Source organism: Leptopilina boulardi, unplaced genomic scaffold, assembly GCF_019393585.1.
Source record: "Leptopilina boulardi isolate dan_hultmark-lab unplaced genomic scaffold, ZJU_Lbou_2.1 LbouV2_213, whole genome shotgun sequence".
Classification (NCBI taxonomy): Eukaryota; Metazoa; Arthropoda; class Insecta; order Hymenoptera; family Figitidae; genus Leptopilina; species Leptopilina boulardi.
This window is the reverse complement of record NW_026137767.1, coordinates 2,500,876-2,519,490: the sequence shown is the minus strand read 5'-3', so window position 1 is coordinate 2,519,490 and position 18,615 is coordinate 2,500,876. Positions and strand designations below refer to the sequence as shown.

The following is an 18,615-nucleotide window of genomic DNA, read 5'->3' as shown; positions in this document are numbered from 1 at the left end:
ATTTATTTGATAATAGTCAAGTAATCGAGTATTTGAATCAAATAAATTTTTTTTTCAGTGTACCAATGTAAATTTTGATGAACTGAAATTTCACTGAAAATTTTTCTTTAATTAATTAATAAATAAAATAAATTATTTTGGAAAAAATAACTTTAATACAAAATCAGCTCTTTTTTTAATGACAATATATTTTCTTAAATTAAAAAATATCAATTTGATTCAAGGCACATTTCTATATTTTGTTTAAAAATGAATTAAAAATTTTGCTTCTTTAATAATTGACCTTGGAATAATTTTTTTAAAAAATAGTTTCAAATTCAAAAAAGCAGCGCTCGATATTTTTAAAAATTAAATTTTTTTTATAATAAAAAATTTTAAGTTAAAAAAAAATTGAAGATCGCAAATCCATTTGACACTGAATCTTTTGTATGGAAGCAGTTGTTTAGGAATATTGAGACGATAAGGATCGAGTAACAAGTAGGTGAATGTATTCTATCCTCAGGTTCGAATAAACGAGGCTGTCTCTCACAATATACAAGTTTTCTTCGGCTAACAGTAATGAATCCCAGCAACTCCGCCGCTCCATCGTACTGAGAGCGTGCTTCAAAACTTTGAAAATTTATTATTTTATTTAAATCTGTGATATGGCACGAAGTTTTGGTTGTCTTCGTTACCTACTTTTATCGTGCGTTGTTCTTCTTGGAGTAAGTGTTTTTTTTGTGATTGTGATTAAACTATATAAAAAATTTCAATAATTTCCATACACCTATACCACTCTCACTAAACTATACCATACGCATTATAAAGGTAAGCGACTTTTGGTTCTGTCGTCAACGTACCTGATGAGAATGGAAAAGATGATATTACCCGTTTTTTTAAACAAAAATTTAATTCTAAAATCAGTAGGATCGGGACGGTGCATTCTGAAAAAATATCCCGATTTTGGTTCTCCAAGAATCAATGTGTTTATTATTTATAAAAAAATAACCAATATATAAAACTTTTTCATCATAGTTTTTTAGTTAAAAATTTTCCATTGGAATATTATAGACCTTTGTTTATATATATATATTTGACAGTAAATTATTCCATCGGGTACAATGGATCACTTTTTATTCCACACATACCTTCACATAGACTTTTATTTTCTATTAAAAAAATTAATGATTTACTTTCTTGAAAAATGATGTCATTTTTTATATGCTGAAGGTTGATAATAATTACAACTAATGTTTTTATTGTATGCAAATAACACTTTAACATTTTTCCAATAAAAAAAAACATTTTTAAAAATTTAAACAATTGAATCAAGATTAAAGAGTTTTTAATGATATAATTGATAATATATATATTAAGAAAAAAAATTTTATAGGATAATAAGTTATAACAAATATCTCCCTTAACTGCGAATATAGATATTTTCTTTTTGACAAAGGCACAATTTTTTGCGCTTTGTAAAATTAAAGTTTTTTTTCATGCATTTATTTTCTTTACGCATAATGAATAAAATGTGGTTTTATTTTTATAAGCAATTATGACTTCAGCTACTTTCGATAGATATTTAGGTATATTTATTAATTCCAAATAAAGTTTTAAATATGCGTGCTCTTTTCATGTATATAATATAGGTACGTACCACAAACAGTAACGGATTCAAAAGCCTCGTTCCGCCCCTACATTGACAGAAACTTTATTTTCAAATTCATATTAATTGATATTAAAATAATTTTCATAATATTAAGATACATTTTTGAACTATAAAAAAGCATTATTCATTATTTATTTTCATGCGTATATATGTTCGTTGGCAATTTGACAAAAGTTTTGGGATGAATTTCATTTAGGTAACATTAAATTAAATCATCTAATTGTACAGGATGATTTGTTTTAAAAAAGTTCCTTTTGGAAAAATAATATTATGAGAAATATTATTACAAACAATTCGTTTTACGCTAAATATAGACTCTGTCAGTGTGTCCTATAACACAAAATGTTGCTGCAATATTCCAATATTACTGCAAATTCTTTATGGGACAATAATAAATTGTTAGAAATTAATATAGTGATTTAATAAATTTGTATTTCTAAAATGCGTTCTCCCATTTACATAAAGTTTGATGAAGATATTTTTAGATTTTATATGATGCATGATTGCCCCATGAACACACTAATGGTTTAAAAAAAGGGTAGAGGAGATGTATGAACGGAAATGCTTTTAAACACAGATGTTGCAAGGTTCCAAATTTTTTTCTTTTATATTTATTTTTCTTAACAAGAAAAAGAAACACACAAATGCATGTTTTGAAGAAATAATCGCATATAATACGCGTACAATATATGTTCAGATTATTTTTATTTATTATTTTATCTACAGAATTACGAATCCCTTTTTCTATCCACCGAAATTCCTGTGTCTATATACACATATTCCTAGAATTATATCCAAAATCATCAATTATTAACTATACTATTACAATCCACGAATCTATCCAAGTTAAGGGGTAACATCATCAAAACACTTCCAAAAAATCGAATTTTTTTTGCTTAAATGGTTCCTTAGGGTGTTAGAAATAATATCCCATTAATTTTAAGTCGAAAAAAAACATGGAACTATTTTTAAAAAATAATTTTCGGCGAAAAGACACATTGCATAGTAAGAAAATTTAATATGATTAAAAAATGAATTCAGAAATCACTATCATATGGGTATAGTGATTGTGGCATCCTTAGCTTTACTTTGAAAATTTGTAGTCCGCTCCCACATAGCACGACTTCTTACTGTGAGGTTACTGTAAGGATATCTGTAGGGTTTGTGAGGTTACCGTGTAAGCCTGCAGTACACTTGAGGTCATCTTAAAACTTCCTCCTTACAGTAAGCTTACACAGTAAAGCTAAGTTAAGCTTACACACTAAGGTCGTGGTAAGTTTACATGGTAAGGTTGTGGTAAGCTTACACAGTAAGGTTGTTATAAGCTTCCCGTAAGGTTACTGTGAATATAAAATGATATGAAAATATATTAAAAATAATTATATTATAATATATATTGTATTATAAATTTTTTTCATAAAACATTATGTATTTGGTAAAGTACTTCATGAACCCCAATAGGGTTTGTCAAATAAAAGTTACTGCGCAGCCGTATGTGCCATAGAAAACTACTGCGCATAAATATTAATAAAATTTATTTATTAAAAACATTCTATGTTTACAGTAACCTTAAAGGAAGTTTATAACAACCTTACCGTGTAAGCTTACCACAACCTTACCATGTAAACTTACCACGACCTTAGTGTGTAAACTTAACTTAGCTTTACTGGGTAAGCTTATACTGTAAGGCGGAAGTTTTAAGATGACCTCAAGTTTACTGCAGGCTTACACGGTAACCTTACAAACCCTACAGATATCCTTACAGTACCCACACAGCACCCAAAATTCCCTGAAACTTGACAGAACCTCACATGGCGAAGTTAGGAAACATCAGTGGCAAGGTTCATACAAGTTTGTGTCGATGTTTAAATGTCCACATGAAAAGAATATTCACACGAAACTTTGAGGAAATATTACACATAAATATTCACGTGCAATGTTCAGTCAATGTTGTGTCAATATTGAAAATACATTTTCGCCTTTATAAAAATTTCATTTACTAATATAATAAGTATAGGTGAATATTGACACAACATTGACTGAACATTGCACGTGAATATTTATAGTGTAATATTTCCTCAAAGTTTCGTGTAAATATTCTTTTCATGTGGACATTTAAACATCGACACAAACTTGTATGAACCTTGCCGTGTGAGGCTCTGTCAAGTTTCAGGGAATTTTGGGTGCTGTGTGGGTAACCTCACAGCAAGAAGTGGTGCTATGTGGGCTATGTTGGATATGCCATTTTAAATTTTGAAAATCTGACGTCATATTCATAATGAGCAACCCCAAAAACCCCATAGCTACATGTTTCATGTAAATCCGTTAAATTTTTAATTTTGTCATCCGCCATATTGGATCCGCCATTTTGAATTTTTAAAAACTGACATCGGATTCGTAATCAGCGACCTCGAAAACCACCGAGTAGTAATTTTCGTGAGCGTAGCTTAACTTTTAAAGTGTTGACTAATGTTTTTATGACTGTAAAACTTTAAACTCGTTTTTCTCGAAATTAGATTTTTGAAAAGGGGCGGAAGGATTACTCCCACAGTTTTTAACGGATTTCAAAAAGTGTCATATACCAAAGTTAGCTTCGTTTTTCCCTTCGTTTGTATAAGTATATTACTTATATATATTTTTTTAAAATATCTATTTTTAACGATCAATACAAATTAGGAAATATTTATTATTATAAAACTGTATGGTTGAAAAATATTTTTAAAAATGTTATACAGTAGTTCTATATATTTGTTCCATGAGGATAATTTTAATAATAATTAATATTGCTAGTTTTTGAATGTGATTATATTGTCCATTGCATTTAAATGTTTATTTTTTTTAGATTATTGGAATAATTGTAAGCGTCAGTTCTGGATATTTCATTTATCGATTATATGAATATGCTCCGCTTACACCAAATAAAGTTTGTGGACCAGCTGCAGTTTTATTGGGAATGGGTCTTTTATCAGCCCTTCTTGCATGGTGGGCATACTATTCGATAGACCATAAAAATTTATCCCAATCAGTTACAGTAAGTATACAAGAAAAACGTCGTCCCAAAATTCCAATTAAAGCTCGATTGAATTATTGTTGCTGTATGGATAAAAAAATATTTTCTTTCCTTTTTCAGTTTACCTTCTTTCTTGGATTAATTACACTTGTGGAATTTTCTACCGGAATTTGGTCATTTGTAAAGCACGAAGAAGTTACTGAAATGCCTCCTTTTGAAGCGAAAAGAGCTTTTGCGTTAGCTATTACAGATAATAAAAAGCTTTGGGATCGTATGCAATCCAGGGTAAGACTATTATTAATTCTATCTGTAGGTGAGACCAAAATCTCAGGACTGAAGGTTTAAAGTCATTCTCTATAAATTGTAAAATCGACAGCATATCCCATATAAAAAAGTAATACGTTGTTTTGTCTAGGGCGTCAAAATTCTCGTTACTATAACTATATTTTAATTTGCCGGAGTCCCAGTAAGAAGTGAGGAATTCAAAAGAATTGAAAAATTTTAACTTTCCATTGAAAAGGATTAATTATCAATTTTTTTTAATTCTGTTCGTGTACAATTCCTATGTATTCCTTGTTGGGACTAAGATTGTTTGAAATTCAATTCCTATCAATTCCGTTTTAATATTTCTCTAATTTTTTAATTCTTTTGAATTAAAAAATATTGAATAAGTAATTCAGACTAAATATTTCAGTTATACCTGAAAGTCAATTCCTACCTATTCCGTTTTGATATTTCGCTAACTCTTTAATTCTTTTGAATTCCATAATACTCTGAAGTAAGTACGTTTAAAATCAAATATCTACAATACAGTTCATACAGCTGCGCGAAAGAGGCGCATGATTAAACCCCAAATTTGTTTTTTTGAACTTTTATTTTCTCAAAAATCGTTTTATCTATAAGGAATTGACGATAATTTTTTGAATTCGAATCGTCAGATTATATAATAAAAATACTTTCGAATTATTATTTGACAAAATTTTTTAACTTCGAGAGAACATTTTTTATAATTTTCAATTTACCGAATAATCATTTCTCATAATTACGATTTGCTATTTTATATAATTTTCATTTTACCGAATTGACATTTCGCATAATAACTAAATTTTCTAATTATTATTTTTCCGAATTTTAATTTTAACGATTTATTAATATTAGAATTATTTGTTTTGCGAATTACCATTTAACATAATTTTAATTTCCCCTAATATTTATTTATTCTAATCTCTATTTTCTCGAATCGTTATATGCCATAATCAGAATTTTACAGAAACTCCATTTGCCCTAACATACTTCCGGTCAATTTCAGTACTGTAGTTTCCCATCTACATTAAGGTATCACATCGGTAAAACCGTTTTCTATAAATTTTCTTGAAAATTTTACCATATGTTCTTATTATCATTCTTGACAAATTTGCAAAATATGAAGAATTTTCGCCGTACGAAACCAGAGATATTAGCAATCAAAGTTGCTTATTTTGCATGGGAGACGGGACTAATGTATGGGGGAGAAGTACATTTTCATAAATATCATCAAAAATTTTTTTATAAATTTTTTTCAAAAATTAATGTTGAATTCACGAATAAATTTGGAACTAAAATATACAAAGAAATTTATAATTTACCGTGACGTTTATTTGTAATTATAAATTAAAAATTCTATTTCATGACGTCATTTGCAATATAATATATTGCAAATGACGTCATGAAATAGAATTTTTAATTTTATTTTTCAACATTAGTTTTTGAAAAAAATTTATAAAAAAATTTTTGATGATATTTATGAAAATTTACTTCTTCCCCATACATTAGTCCCGTCTCCCATGCAAAATAAGCAACTTTGATTGCTGATATCTCTGGTTTCGTACGGCGAAAATTCTTCATATTTTACAAATTTGTCAAGAATGATAATAAGAACATATGGTAAAATTTTCAAGAAAATTTATAGAAAACGGTTTTACCGATGTGATACCTTAATGTAGATGGGAAACTACAGTACTGAAATTGACCGGAAGTACACTGTTAAAAATTTTTGACCGAAATTTTATACAAAAGTGTGTGAAGCAATTATCACATACAATTTTTTAAATTTACAACACATTTTTTGAAATTTAATACAAATTTTTTAATTTAAATTTTAAACACATTTATTTAGAATTTCAAACACTTTTCTTTAAATTTAATGTAAACATTTTATCTAAAATTTCATACACTTTTAATTGAAATTTCATACATTTTTGTTTGAAACTCTATATACATTTATTTGAAATTTAACACATTTTTGTATTAAATTTTATATACTTTTATTTGAAATTTCATACATTTTTGTTGGAAACTTCATATACTTTTATATGAAATTTCATAAATTTTTGTGTTGAATTTCATACACTTTTATTTGAAATTTCATAAATTTTTGTATGAGATCCAAAACATTTTTATCTTAAATTTAAAAATTATTGTTTGAAATTTTATACATTTTTCTTTAAAACTTCAGATACTTTTATAACAAATTCTGTTTATTTTTATTTGAAATTTCAAACTTTTTGATTTTAAATTTCAAATTGTTTGTCTGAAATACCGCACATTTTAATTTAAACTTTTAAAAATATTTTGTACTTTTTTCAGAATATTTTTTTCGCAATAAACGGGTTATTTGAAGTGAAATAAATTAGAAACATATAGTTTTAAAATGTTTATTCACCATATTTATTTAACAAACTTACAGTACTTAAGAACTTGACAATTTTTAAGTAAAAAATCTCAGCAAGACAATAATCTTAATTTAGTTATAAACATTACACCTTGATTAAAAATTTTCAATTTTTATAAATTATATACGACGCTTAATTCATAGTCAAAGTTAGGTATTTTTACTCAATCCTTCCTTTTGTTCCTTGTTGCTGAATTCATATTCATAAAACCCTGAAAAAGATTATAATTGTAAATACATACAGGATATATAATAGAAAAACATGCTTTTATCCAAAAATGCAGTCTTACCTCTGAATAAATTCCAAGCTTTTCTTCAATTTTTTGGATAGCATAACCAAATACATAATATCAGCAAATAACAAAGAATTCCGTATGTTCATCCTATAATAATTGACCTGAAAATTTATGATTCAATTTATTAGATGTAAAGAAATAAAAAGAAAATTTTCCAGCAAATAGAACTGTACTGTTAAAAAAACTCTAAGTTATGCTAAAGTATGATACATCGAAATTCTATATTATTATTATTATTAATATTATTTACCTTGATTATGTACTCCTTTAATTTACTTAATTTAATTCACTTCTTTAACTCACTTCAATAATTTTTATTTTAAATATTTTTAACGCTGGTTGAATCAGTATATTCTTGGGCAAATGCTCAAGAGCAACTGACGCTGAGAGGGCCTTTCTGAGTAAAGTCTCTCAAAAAAATTTACAATTTTCCAACATTTTCTGTGAATATTCCAAACCGAAAGAATTCACAAACTTTTAGTCTAAACGAATCTATAAGAAAAAAACTAGTACCGAAAAACTCATAAAATAGGTCCTCTTGAAATAAGAAACCCCTATAGGTGGTCGCATCCTAAGACGAACCAGATGTGCGCGAATCCTTTTAAAACGAGAAAATATTTCAAATATTTTATATATTTATTGTAGAATGAAAAATTTTTACTATAGAGTATAAAATCTTTTCTAAAACTAAATAATTTTTGTAGTGTTTATTTACAATTTTCATCATAATTTAAAAATGTGATTTTGTGCTTTTAACATCATTTGCATTGTACACTGAAATAAGTTTTCTTAAATAAGAACAAAAAATTATTTTTGTCAACTTTATCTGTTTGTTAAACAAATTTTTAAATTGTACTTTCAAAAGATGATTATGAACATACTTTAGGTTATTTTTTTAATATTATTTATTAATATTTATTATAATTTACAAATTTCATTATAAATACTTGAAACTTTAAGACAATTTTATGTATTAAAATGTTGTAGATTTATAATATTTTCTAATGTTTGTATATGACATTATATTATATACAATTGTTTGAAATTTTCAAACACATTTGTATGACAATGTTAAAGAATTACAAAACTTTCAAACAACTGTATTTAAAATTATTTCATAAATAAATTTTTGAATTTTTCAAACATTTTCTGTATTAAAGCGTTGTAAATTTGCAAAATTTTTAAACATATGTATTAAAAATTATTTCATATACAAACTTTTGAAATTTTCAATCACTTTCTGTATGAAAGTGTTGTAAATTTACAATACATTCAAACATTTGTGTTTGAAATTATTTCATAAAAAAAATTGTGAATTATTCAAACATTTTTGTATTAAAGTATTGTAGATTTACAACACTTTCAAACATTTGTGTTTGAAATTATTTCATAAAAAAAATTTTGAATTATTCAAACACTTTTGTATTAAAATATTGTAAATTTATAACACTTTCAAACATTTGTGTTTGAAATTATTTCATACACAAATTTTTGAAATTTTCAATCATTTTCTGTATGAAAGTGTTGTAAATTTACAATTTTTTCTAACAGTGTATGTTAGGGCAAATAGAGTTTCTGTAAAATTCTGATTATGGCATATAACGATTCGAGTAAATAGAGATTAGAATAAATAAATATTAGGGAAAATTAAAATTATGTTAAATGGTAATTCGCAAAACAAATAATTCTAATATTAATAAATCGTTAAAATTAAAATTCGGAAAAATAATAATTAGAAAATTTAGTTATTATGCGAAATAGCAATTCGGTTTTTTAAAAATATTTATTATACAAAATGGTAATTCGAAGAAAAAAAAATTATAAAAAATGGTAATTATGTAAAATCAAAAATAGTAGGGGAATAGTGTCAGGGTTGGACACAGTTTTGGTTTTTTGTTTATAAATATTTTGTTTAGATAAATTCAGTCAATTGTGGTATATGGGTGGAAAGATCTACAAAAGAGGAACACTTTTGCTGTGGACCGTAAATTGATTGGTCCAAAATTAAAAAAGTTATAAACATTTAAAAAAAAAAAAAATCTAGTCAGGGTTGGACTTTTCAGTCAGGGTTGGACACTTTTTGAAAATCGAAACGCATTATTGGTAAAAACGTAAAATAACATTTGTAATGTTTTTTATTCTTATTTTTTCATGTTTATCTTTACTTATTGTTTACAAATTGTAAAGCTTCATGGGTTTAAAAAAGGAATGAACTCAAATTATAAAAAATAACGCTTTATTGTTCCAAATAACTCAATGAAATGATGAACAAAATTTATACAATTTAAGTATTATTTTTCTAATATCTTTGGCACAATTTTGCACTGAAATATCAATAAAATAAAATTTATTTATAAATTGTGTCAAATTCATAATTAATATGGGTGTCCAACCCTAACTGTATAAAGTGTCCAACCCTAACTAGAAGCATCATTTTCGAATTGTGCTAACCATAACTAGACATGTGTCGCGATTCGATTTTTCACTTTTTTTCTTCTTAAATTATGTACCCCACAATACATTCAATAAGCTTATCTTGCCGAATTCTTGCTTTTTTTACACATTTTTTAGGTTTATTCACAAGTCAAACAAAACTTTTTTTGTCTCTTCGATTGCACCGAAGTCACAAGAGACGCTACTTTTGATTCTCCAAAAATGTAATGCCACAAAAAGTTAGGTTATACTACTAGAAGATTCGTCACGTACGCATACAGGTGGCGCTAGTGTTCTTATTTAAAAAAAGCCAAGTGTCCAACCCTGACACTATATATAAACAGGTTTTTGGAAAAATACTAATATTATATAAAATAGCAAATCGTAACTTTTAAAAATAGAAAAAATATAAATTTGATAAATTACATTTTAAAACAAAAAATTGTTCGAAAAAATATTTATTGTACAAAATGGTAATTCGAAGAAAAAAAATTATAAGAAATGGTAATAATGTAAAATCAAAAATAGTATAAACTTTTATTTGGAAAAATAAAAATTATAAAAAATACTAATTCGCTACAATAATAATAATTATGAGAAATGATTATTCGGTAAATTGAAAATTATAAAAAATGTTCTTTCAAAGTTAAAAAATTCTGTCAAATAATGATTCGAAAGTATTTTCATTATATAATTTGACGATTCGAATTCAAAAATGTATAGTCAATTCCTTTTAGATAAAACGATTTTTGAGAAAATAAAAGTTCGAAAAAACAAATTTGGGGTTTAATCATTCTTCTCGCGTGAAACAGTTGTTTGGCTCCGGCATTAAGAATCGACAGTTCAAATATTCGGACCTTAAAATTTTTTTCTGCACAAAATTTTAAAACGGAATTGTAAAGAATTTAACTGACTTTATTTTCGACTGCCCAAGATGGATACAAAAGAATTGGACTAAAACGGAATTCAGGAGAATTGAAAATTTTCAATTCTTTGCTTTTTACTGGGGTCCTAAAAATCCCATTTGAATTTTCTCTTGGACCATTCCTATGTTGCATAACGAAGGATTTTAATATAATTATTTACTGAAAAATAATCATGCACCAACCTCGTTAATAGATACTCTCAAAAATAATATTTCGCTTGCTTTCGAATTATACTTAACTAATTTTTTATAATACAAGCATAATTGATGATAGATAGATAATTCTCCGACTTTGTTTTTTATATAATTCGCATTACATCGAATTCTTATTTATTCGAATCTTGGCGCGCTAGAATTGTGAATCGTCGTTGAAATCTTTGAAAATCAAATAATTGATGATGAAGCACAAGATAAAGCCACATTTAGACGCTTCTCAGGTCTGGCCCATATTGGGGCGTTTCAATCCATTTTTGGGCCAAATATGTCAATATTTCTGCTTTCTGCTGCTTCTGCTTCAGCAAATTTACAAGGTCCTGAAAAACCTTTAATCCATCCTTGATCGTTCGATTAACGGTCTTCTGGATGACGCAAGATTTCACTATCTTGACGATCGAGTTCCTTCCTTCCTCAAACTGACGCATATTTCGCGTTCCTCGTTTATGGCCTCGTTGTCTAGGTCAGATGGAATAAAACTTCTTCCGCTGCTGACACTCGAAACGATTGAAGCACTTCCTTTTCTTGCTGATTCTACACTCACCTAAAACTGTGCGAGCGTTCCGCATTTGCGTTACGTTTTTTATATATTATATAGATATAGTTAAATATGGGAAGCGTCACGGAAAAGCGGAACGCTCGCTCAGTCTTCGTTGAGTGTATAATCAGCATCTACTTCCAAGTCTTTCCAAACGGACCTGGGGAACCTTAAGAAACTGGGTGCCTCCATGGTCCATCCTCCTTGTGGCATTGAATGCTGCAGCACCTAAGGTGTCCAATACTGCAGAACTGTTGTCACTGAATTTCGACGATGGGAAGCCAACTTGCTCACCTCCAGCAGTGCCGGCACTATGGTATCCCTCCCCTGCACCGTAAACGTCCTTATTCAATCCTTTGGTTTCCATATATATATATATTTATTTCTCCCCATTATACATCTTGGTTTTTGGAAGTCCTTTAGTGAAAAGCCTTACCACCACAACAAGGTCTACCAAGAATTTACATATGACTCTTGGTAGCGGACAACCATCGGCAGGGATTTTGTTCGATGTTGACATTCCTGTTGATGGTCACCAGTTACACATACTGAAATCAATTTAAGATTAGGTAGAAATTTTACACTAGATAGGTGAATGAAAGCCAAATGTATAGATCGTCTCCCAATGAACTTTTCCTTGATTTCCAAACAAAATTAAATTCACAAGTTCTTTATTTTGTTCAGAAAAACTACATTATTAATTTACATTTTCAGTTAGGATGTTGTGGATTATATGGACCAGCAGATTATGCTGATAAACAGGGAGTTCCTTGGTCGTGTCATAAAGTTTCATTAACAGAAGAAACACAAAATTCACACGTAGAATCGTTCTACAAAATTGGATGCCTTTACTCAGCACATCAAAACACGCGATTAGTTTTATTACTTGTTTCTTTAACAGCTTTGGGAGCTGCAATTTTACAGGTATGTTTTGTTATTATTACCTACGAATTGTATGATATACATTTTTTTGGATTATTATTCAACACTTTCTTACAGGTATGTTTTCTAGCGGTAACAACATGTTACTCCAAGGCAATTAAAAAGAAGAAAGAAAAACGAAAACAAGATATGATAGATGCTGCTAGAAATCGTTCCGCTAACGAGCCAGATAATCGTATGTTTGATTCTAAGGCACTACGATTATCTTAGTTTAAAATTGATTTTTTTATTATTGGTAAATAATTTCGATAAATTAATTAAAATTTTGCCATTTGAGTAATAGTTTTTTAGATTTCACGCCATTTGAATTCTATAATATTTATATTTATAGTAATACTTTTTAGAAAGCTAACTTTTAATACAGTTTACGTATCGCCATAAAATCTAATAATTGCAACTTATTTCGCATACTTATAATGATATTAAATAACGTTTGTATTTTTATATCTCTTAAACTAATGAATCAGTTTAATCAATAACATAATTTAAGGATGAGCGATGAAGTCAGTTTTGTTGGCAATGACTGGAAATCGTTCATTATTTTTACAGTTCGAAATTGTACTTGAACTGTAAAAATTGTACTTAAAACAAGAACATTTTATTTTTATAAAAAATAATACCCTTTATATCCGCTCTTTCGATGAAGAACTGTCTAGAACCCGCTACTTGAATGAAATTGATTATCAATTTATCTATTAACGGTGTTCCGTAATGACAAGCAGTGGTTGTCTTTTAAAAATAAGGTACATTTAATTTCAAAAATATTATTCTCCCAATTCAGACAAAAATATCAAAATCGGAAAAATACCAGTTATCCTGAGTTTGTGTACTTTCATTTGCCTCCAATAAGAAATTAAAGATTTATTCACATATAAAACGACAGGAAGTAAAATAGGAAGAGTATAAACATTTGCTTAGTACTGAAATTTACCGTCTGGAGCAGCACCTAACGGCTACAAAAAAATTCTTATTTTACTTCCTGACGTCGTTTATCGTAATGAATTTTCAATTTCTTGTGCATAAATGAAAGTACAACATTTCAGGATAACTGGTATTTTTTTCGATTTTTCCGTTTCTATTCGAGTTAAGAGAAAAATCCTTTTTAAATTAAATGCACCCACGAGGAGCCAATTTTTGAAAGACAACCACTGCTTGCCATTTCGGAACACCATTATGTGTATCAAGCTGATAAGTGTGAATGCATAAACTTGAGAGTCGCAGTGCGACTGCATGTTTAAGCTTCCAAAATATAAAAACGATGTTAAAACGGACATAAAACTGTGTAAATAATAAAAACGCTAATTGTAAGCAAAAAAATGAAACAAAACTTGTGATGAACCAAAAAATGTGAGTTTGTTTGTTTTCTATTTAACCCAGCTAAAAATTCCTGTACAGGATCCTTAAAGGATCTCTAAAGATTCCTATATATAGGATCCTTAAAGGTCCCCTGAGGGATCCTGTTATGAATCCTACGCAGGATATTGAAATAGGGATCCTGTAATCCTGTACAGGAAAATATTTCACTTTCTTTTCATGCCAAGGAACATTTGTAGGAACCATAAGAAGATCCCACGCAGGATCCAGGGTATATATTTTTTAAATACAATAAAAAAAAATTTTAATTTTGTGATGAATATACATTGATGTATTTAATTTAAAAAAATCCTTTGCGCAGACATAGGAACCACAGAAATTTACTGCGCAACAAGTAAAGTTGTTCCTGCATGGGATCCTGTGGAGGTTCATGTACAGGAATTTTTATTTGAAAATTTGTTTTAAAGTTTCAGACAAAGGAACTTGCAAAGGAACCAAAGTAACTAATGTTCCTGCACAGGTTCCTGTACAGGATCCCTGTTCCAATATCCTGCAACGGATCCTAGTGAGATCCTGCATAGGATTCTTAACAGGATCCCTCAGGGAACCTTTAAGGATCCTATGTAGGGACCTCTAGGGATCCTTTAAGGATCCTGTACAGGAATTTTTAGCTGGGAACTGATGACAATAAGAACAAATGATTAATTTTATTCAAATAACGACAACTGACAGTTCTCTAACTGAATAATATGGGTACATAGTATTATTTTTTAAATAAGGTACTGATTGTGTTAGTCTAAAATGTTTAGACTAAAACGGCGAACTACTTTGTGTCTAAATTAAAAAAGGATCACCTTTTCAAGCTCATTTAACCAATATCCAATTCACTAGTTCGAAAGAACATTATTAAGCGTTATTAAGTAAGAGAAAATTTGAATTTTTGTAGATACAAAGATTTGTATTTCATTAAATCTTAGGAAATTATTACATATTAGACAAAAATTTGAAAATCACACGAAATGTAATGGTTGTGATATCCATACAGTGTCAGACCGTGGCAATCCCTGCACAAGAAACTGAATATTTTTCTGTACAAGTTCAGTAAATGAATTTCTGCCAGTTTTATTGGTACGTACGTATGATTCTGTACATGGTTATGGATCAGTTATTGTTTGTCGAAAATATTCACTTTAGATCTTGTACATGAACATGTTCATGAGTGTGTTCAGGCATCTTTGAATAATATTAAAAATTAAAACTTTCAAGGCTGTGCAGTAGTTTTTAAGGTATATTTACAGATTCCTATTAATTAGAGTTCATAATTTTCTCAGATTTTGAGTGTAAAGTTTTTTAACAAATGAACATGTACACGATCATGTAGATGTTAATGTACATAAAAATGTACGATTCTACGTGCTCAAGAATTGTAGATGAACTTGTAGAAGAACATCATGCTTAATATATACAATTTTCTGTACAGGAACTGACAAAACTGGTTCAGCATTTGAAGTTGTACAGAAAAATATTAAAGATCTTGTTTAGAGATTTTTAACAAGGGGTCCAGGAAGGGGGTTATGATCCCCTTGGAGCGAATCTGTAAAAAATCTTATTTTGGTCATTGAATGCATTGGTTGTGTGAGACGTATTCTATTTTTAAGTTAGACATGGATGTGCCAACCATATAGTTATGACTGAAACATTTACAATACAATCATTGTTTGTTCACATATATTTATGACTCAATAGAGAACAATTTAAAATTAATTGAGTTGGACTGTCTGTCCTTACCGCAGTATCTACTTCAAGTTGCGTATAGAGGGGGACAGAATCCAGTACCCTTATTGGTCCGGTCTTGTTTCCACTGCGCAACTCGAATTAGATATTACGGTTGGTTAAAAAAGCTTTATTTAGCAACTTTCCGTTATTTCTAAGCAGAATGTATTAATTAATATTTTAAAACATTCTTCTGTTACAAAAATTCAGTAATCATTTAAGTATAACTTCATCTAATAGTTTACCAAACCATGGATATTCTTTTACTCTATCTATATAAAGCTAGCGATTTTATATGGATGCATATCCATAGGTACAAATATCCTATATTTTTCAATATATAATATGCCTGCCTGACATCCATTTGTCGAGATGTAGCAAATCGTATCTTTTTTTCATGCACTGCTTCTTTTGAGTTATCAATTTTAAAAATTGTATTTTTAATTAAATAAATTTTACTAACTATACCCAGTGGACAAGAAACCATTTTCATTGCAAAAACGTTTTTAGAATGTTTCATGTCAGCCAAAAAATGTTCTAGAACATTACTTGAACATCCATGTTCTTAAAATGTCCCAGAATATTATTTGTCGGACATGAAACCTTCCAAAAAGGTTTTTAAAACGAACCGGGTATAGTATACTTTACATAAAAAGTTGTAATTTGCAGTCCAGTTTAATTATATTGATAATATTTTATTAAGATATTACTTCTGCACAGATAAATATAACCAATTGAAAATAATTTAAACTTCCTTAGTGATTAAAAATGTATAAGGTCGACGTAAGCGTTGATTCAGGATCAAAATATGTTTGCTAAACCATAAGTTTACGTCTGTGAAAGATATAATTATAAGATTCTTACAAAATTAAACTTAATTTCGTGTGTTATGCTTAAAGCTGCGCAATCGAGTTCAGCGATAACTGTTACTCTGCACAGTACATACTTATAAATAAAAATTAATTTTGAATCTTATGTGTATAGACTTTATACAAGTATGATATCTGTAAGTGTTCTAATATATTGTGAAGTTAGCAATAAACAATGCGATTTTAAAATGTTTAAAAATTGTCTTTCGATCAACAGAACAGTAATTAAATTTTAAGTATATAGATAATGTATACCGATGTATGCGACAAGTATTAAGTGAGTAAATAATAATGTAGAAGAACTAATTAGAATATCTTTTTCAGCCTCATTCAATGAATTACTTAAATAATAAGCTACTGCGGTTCCCAGTAAAAAAAAATAATTGTGAGTAAGCGAAAAGAATCGGCGGTGACTTAAGCTAAATTCGGTATCGCGTCTAAACCGAATTGGGACGTTACGGTGAATTCTTTTTTTCTTACCTTAAATTCTTTTCACCTGAATCGTTTGAATTTACGTTTATTGATTCGAGTTGGCATCATAAATGAAAAAGTGATTCATCTAAAAATGTGTAAAAATGCCAATTACGAACAGGAAATATGGACTTTTGTTAAATTGTGAAAATGATAAATTCGACAGGTAGAATCATAGTGTTGATCTATTATCATATGACTTACCATATGATTATAATGTTCGCGCTGAGGGCGCTGTGTGAATAAGTGAAATTTTTCTACCTTTTTTTCTAAAAAGATGCACTTATGCTCACAGCGCTCTTAGCGCGAACCACAAAAACAGCCTAAATCATATGGTAATAGATCAACACTATACAGCCTGCCTGTCAAATTTATCTTTTTCACAATTTAACAAAATTTCATATTTCCTGTTCGTAATCGGCATTTTTACACTTAAGAACAATCACTTCTTTCATTTATAATGCCAATTCGAATCAATAAACGTACATTCAATCGATTTAGGTGAAAAGAATTCAAGGTAAGAAAAAAAGAATTCACCGTAACGTCCCCATTCGATTTAGACGCAAAATTGAATTCAGCTTAAGTCACCGTCAATTCTTTTCGTTTACTCCCAATTATTTTTTTTACTGGGTTTTCAATCCACCGTTTATGTTAAGAAGCATATAAACAACAAAACCTTGCTAGCAACCTTATGTTGAAAATCTTCTTTGCGATCTGAATTTCATTTAATTGTCCACCTAAGTCAACCAAGCTTTTCCAAAAATGAGTAATTTTGTCCCATTCTCTGTGTATTGTTTTATATATGTCATAGGCAAGTGGAAGGATCAGGTATTTAGCTTACTTCCTAGGCTAAAGTCAATCAGTCATTTAGCTTACTCCTAAAGTGCTCCCGGCAAAAAGAAGAATACACGAGTGTATAGAAGAAGAGGAATCATCTGAAAATGAGGTTCTTATCCTCTTCTTTCCTTTATCAGACCTTGTTTTGTTAAATTGAGTAAATTATTCCCATCAGTGGGCAAAAAACCACCCACACAGCACATAAAATTTCCGGATTTTTTCCTGAATATTTCATTGAAAGATTCGAAATATTTCAATGAAAGGTCCATGAAATTTTGATGCAACAATGAAATGTCCGCCTATAAGAAATATTGCAGTTCCGATTGTACGAAAAATTTCAGCGAAATGTTGAGGAAATGTGAGGATGAAAAATTACTGACATATTATTTTTTAATATTTGCAAAATAAAAAAATGAAATATGTTACAAATTTTTAAGTGAAATATTTTGAAAATATTATTCATTAAAATTCTAGAAATATCGAAATGAAATATTTCTAAATTGTTAAAAATACATATTTAATAGGCATCAAAATTTCATGGACCTTTCATTGAAATATTTCGAATCTTTCAATGAAATATTCAGGACAAATTCAGGAAATTTTATGTGCTGTGTGGGCATGTTCGTTTCAAAAACG

General features: G+C 28.6%; 1 protein-coding gene across 1 annotated transcript; it reads left to right on the top strand.

Annotated features, from left to right (window-relative positions):
• Positions 1 to 509: 509 nt before the first annotated feature.
• On the top strand, positions 510 to 16,977 carry LOC127278938 (23 kDa integral membrane protein-like). The gene is made up of 5 exons (XM_051300906.1): positions 510 to 704; positions 4,491 to 4,679; positions 4,779 to 4,943; positions 12,488 to 12,697; positions 12,773 to 16,977. The coding sequence occupies exons 1-5, from the start codon at positions 645 to 647 to the stop codon at positions 12,923 to 12,925; spliced, it is 777 nt and encodes a 258-aa protein (XP_051156863.1). The 5' UTR covers positions 510 to 644; the 3' UTR covers positions 12,926 to 16,977.
• The last annotated feature ends 1,638 nt before the right edge of the window (positions 16,978 to 18,615 follow it).

Coding starts and splice junctions, on each gene's coding strand:
- LOC127278938 (XM_051300906.1), top strand. CDS start 645: ATGGCACGAAGTTTTGGTTGTCTTCGTTACCTACTTTTATCGTGCGTT. Junction 705..4,490: donor CGTGCGTTGTTCTTCTTGGA/GTAAGTGTTTTT, acceptor TATTTTTTTTAG/ATTATTGGAATAATTGTAAG. Junction 4,944..12,487: donor GGGATCGTATGCAATCCAGG/GTAAGACTATTA, acceptor TTACATTTTCAG/TTAGGATGTTGTGGATTATA.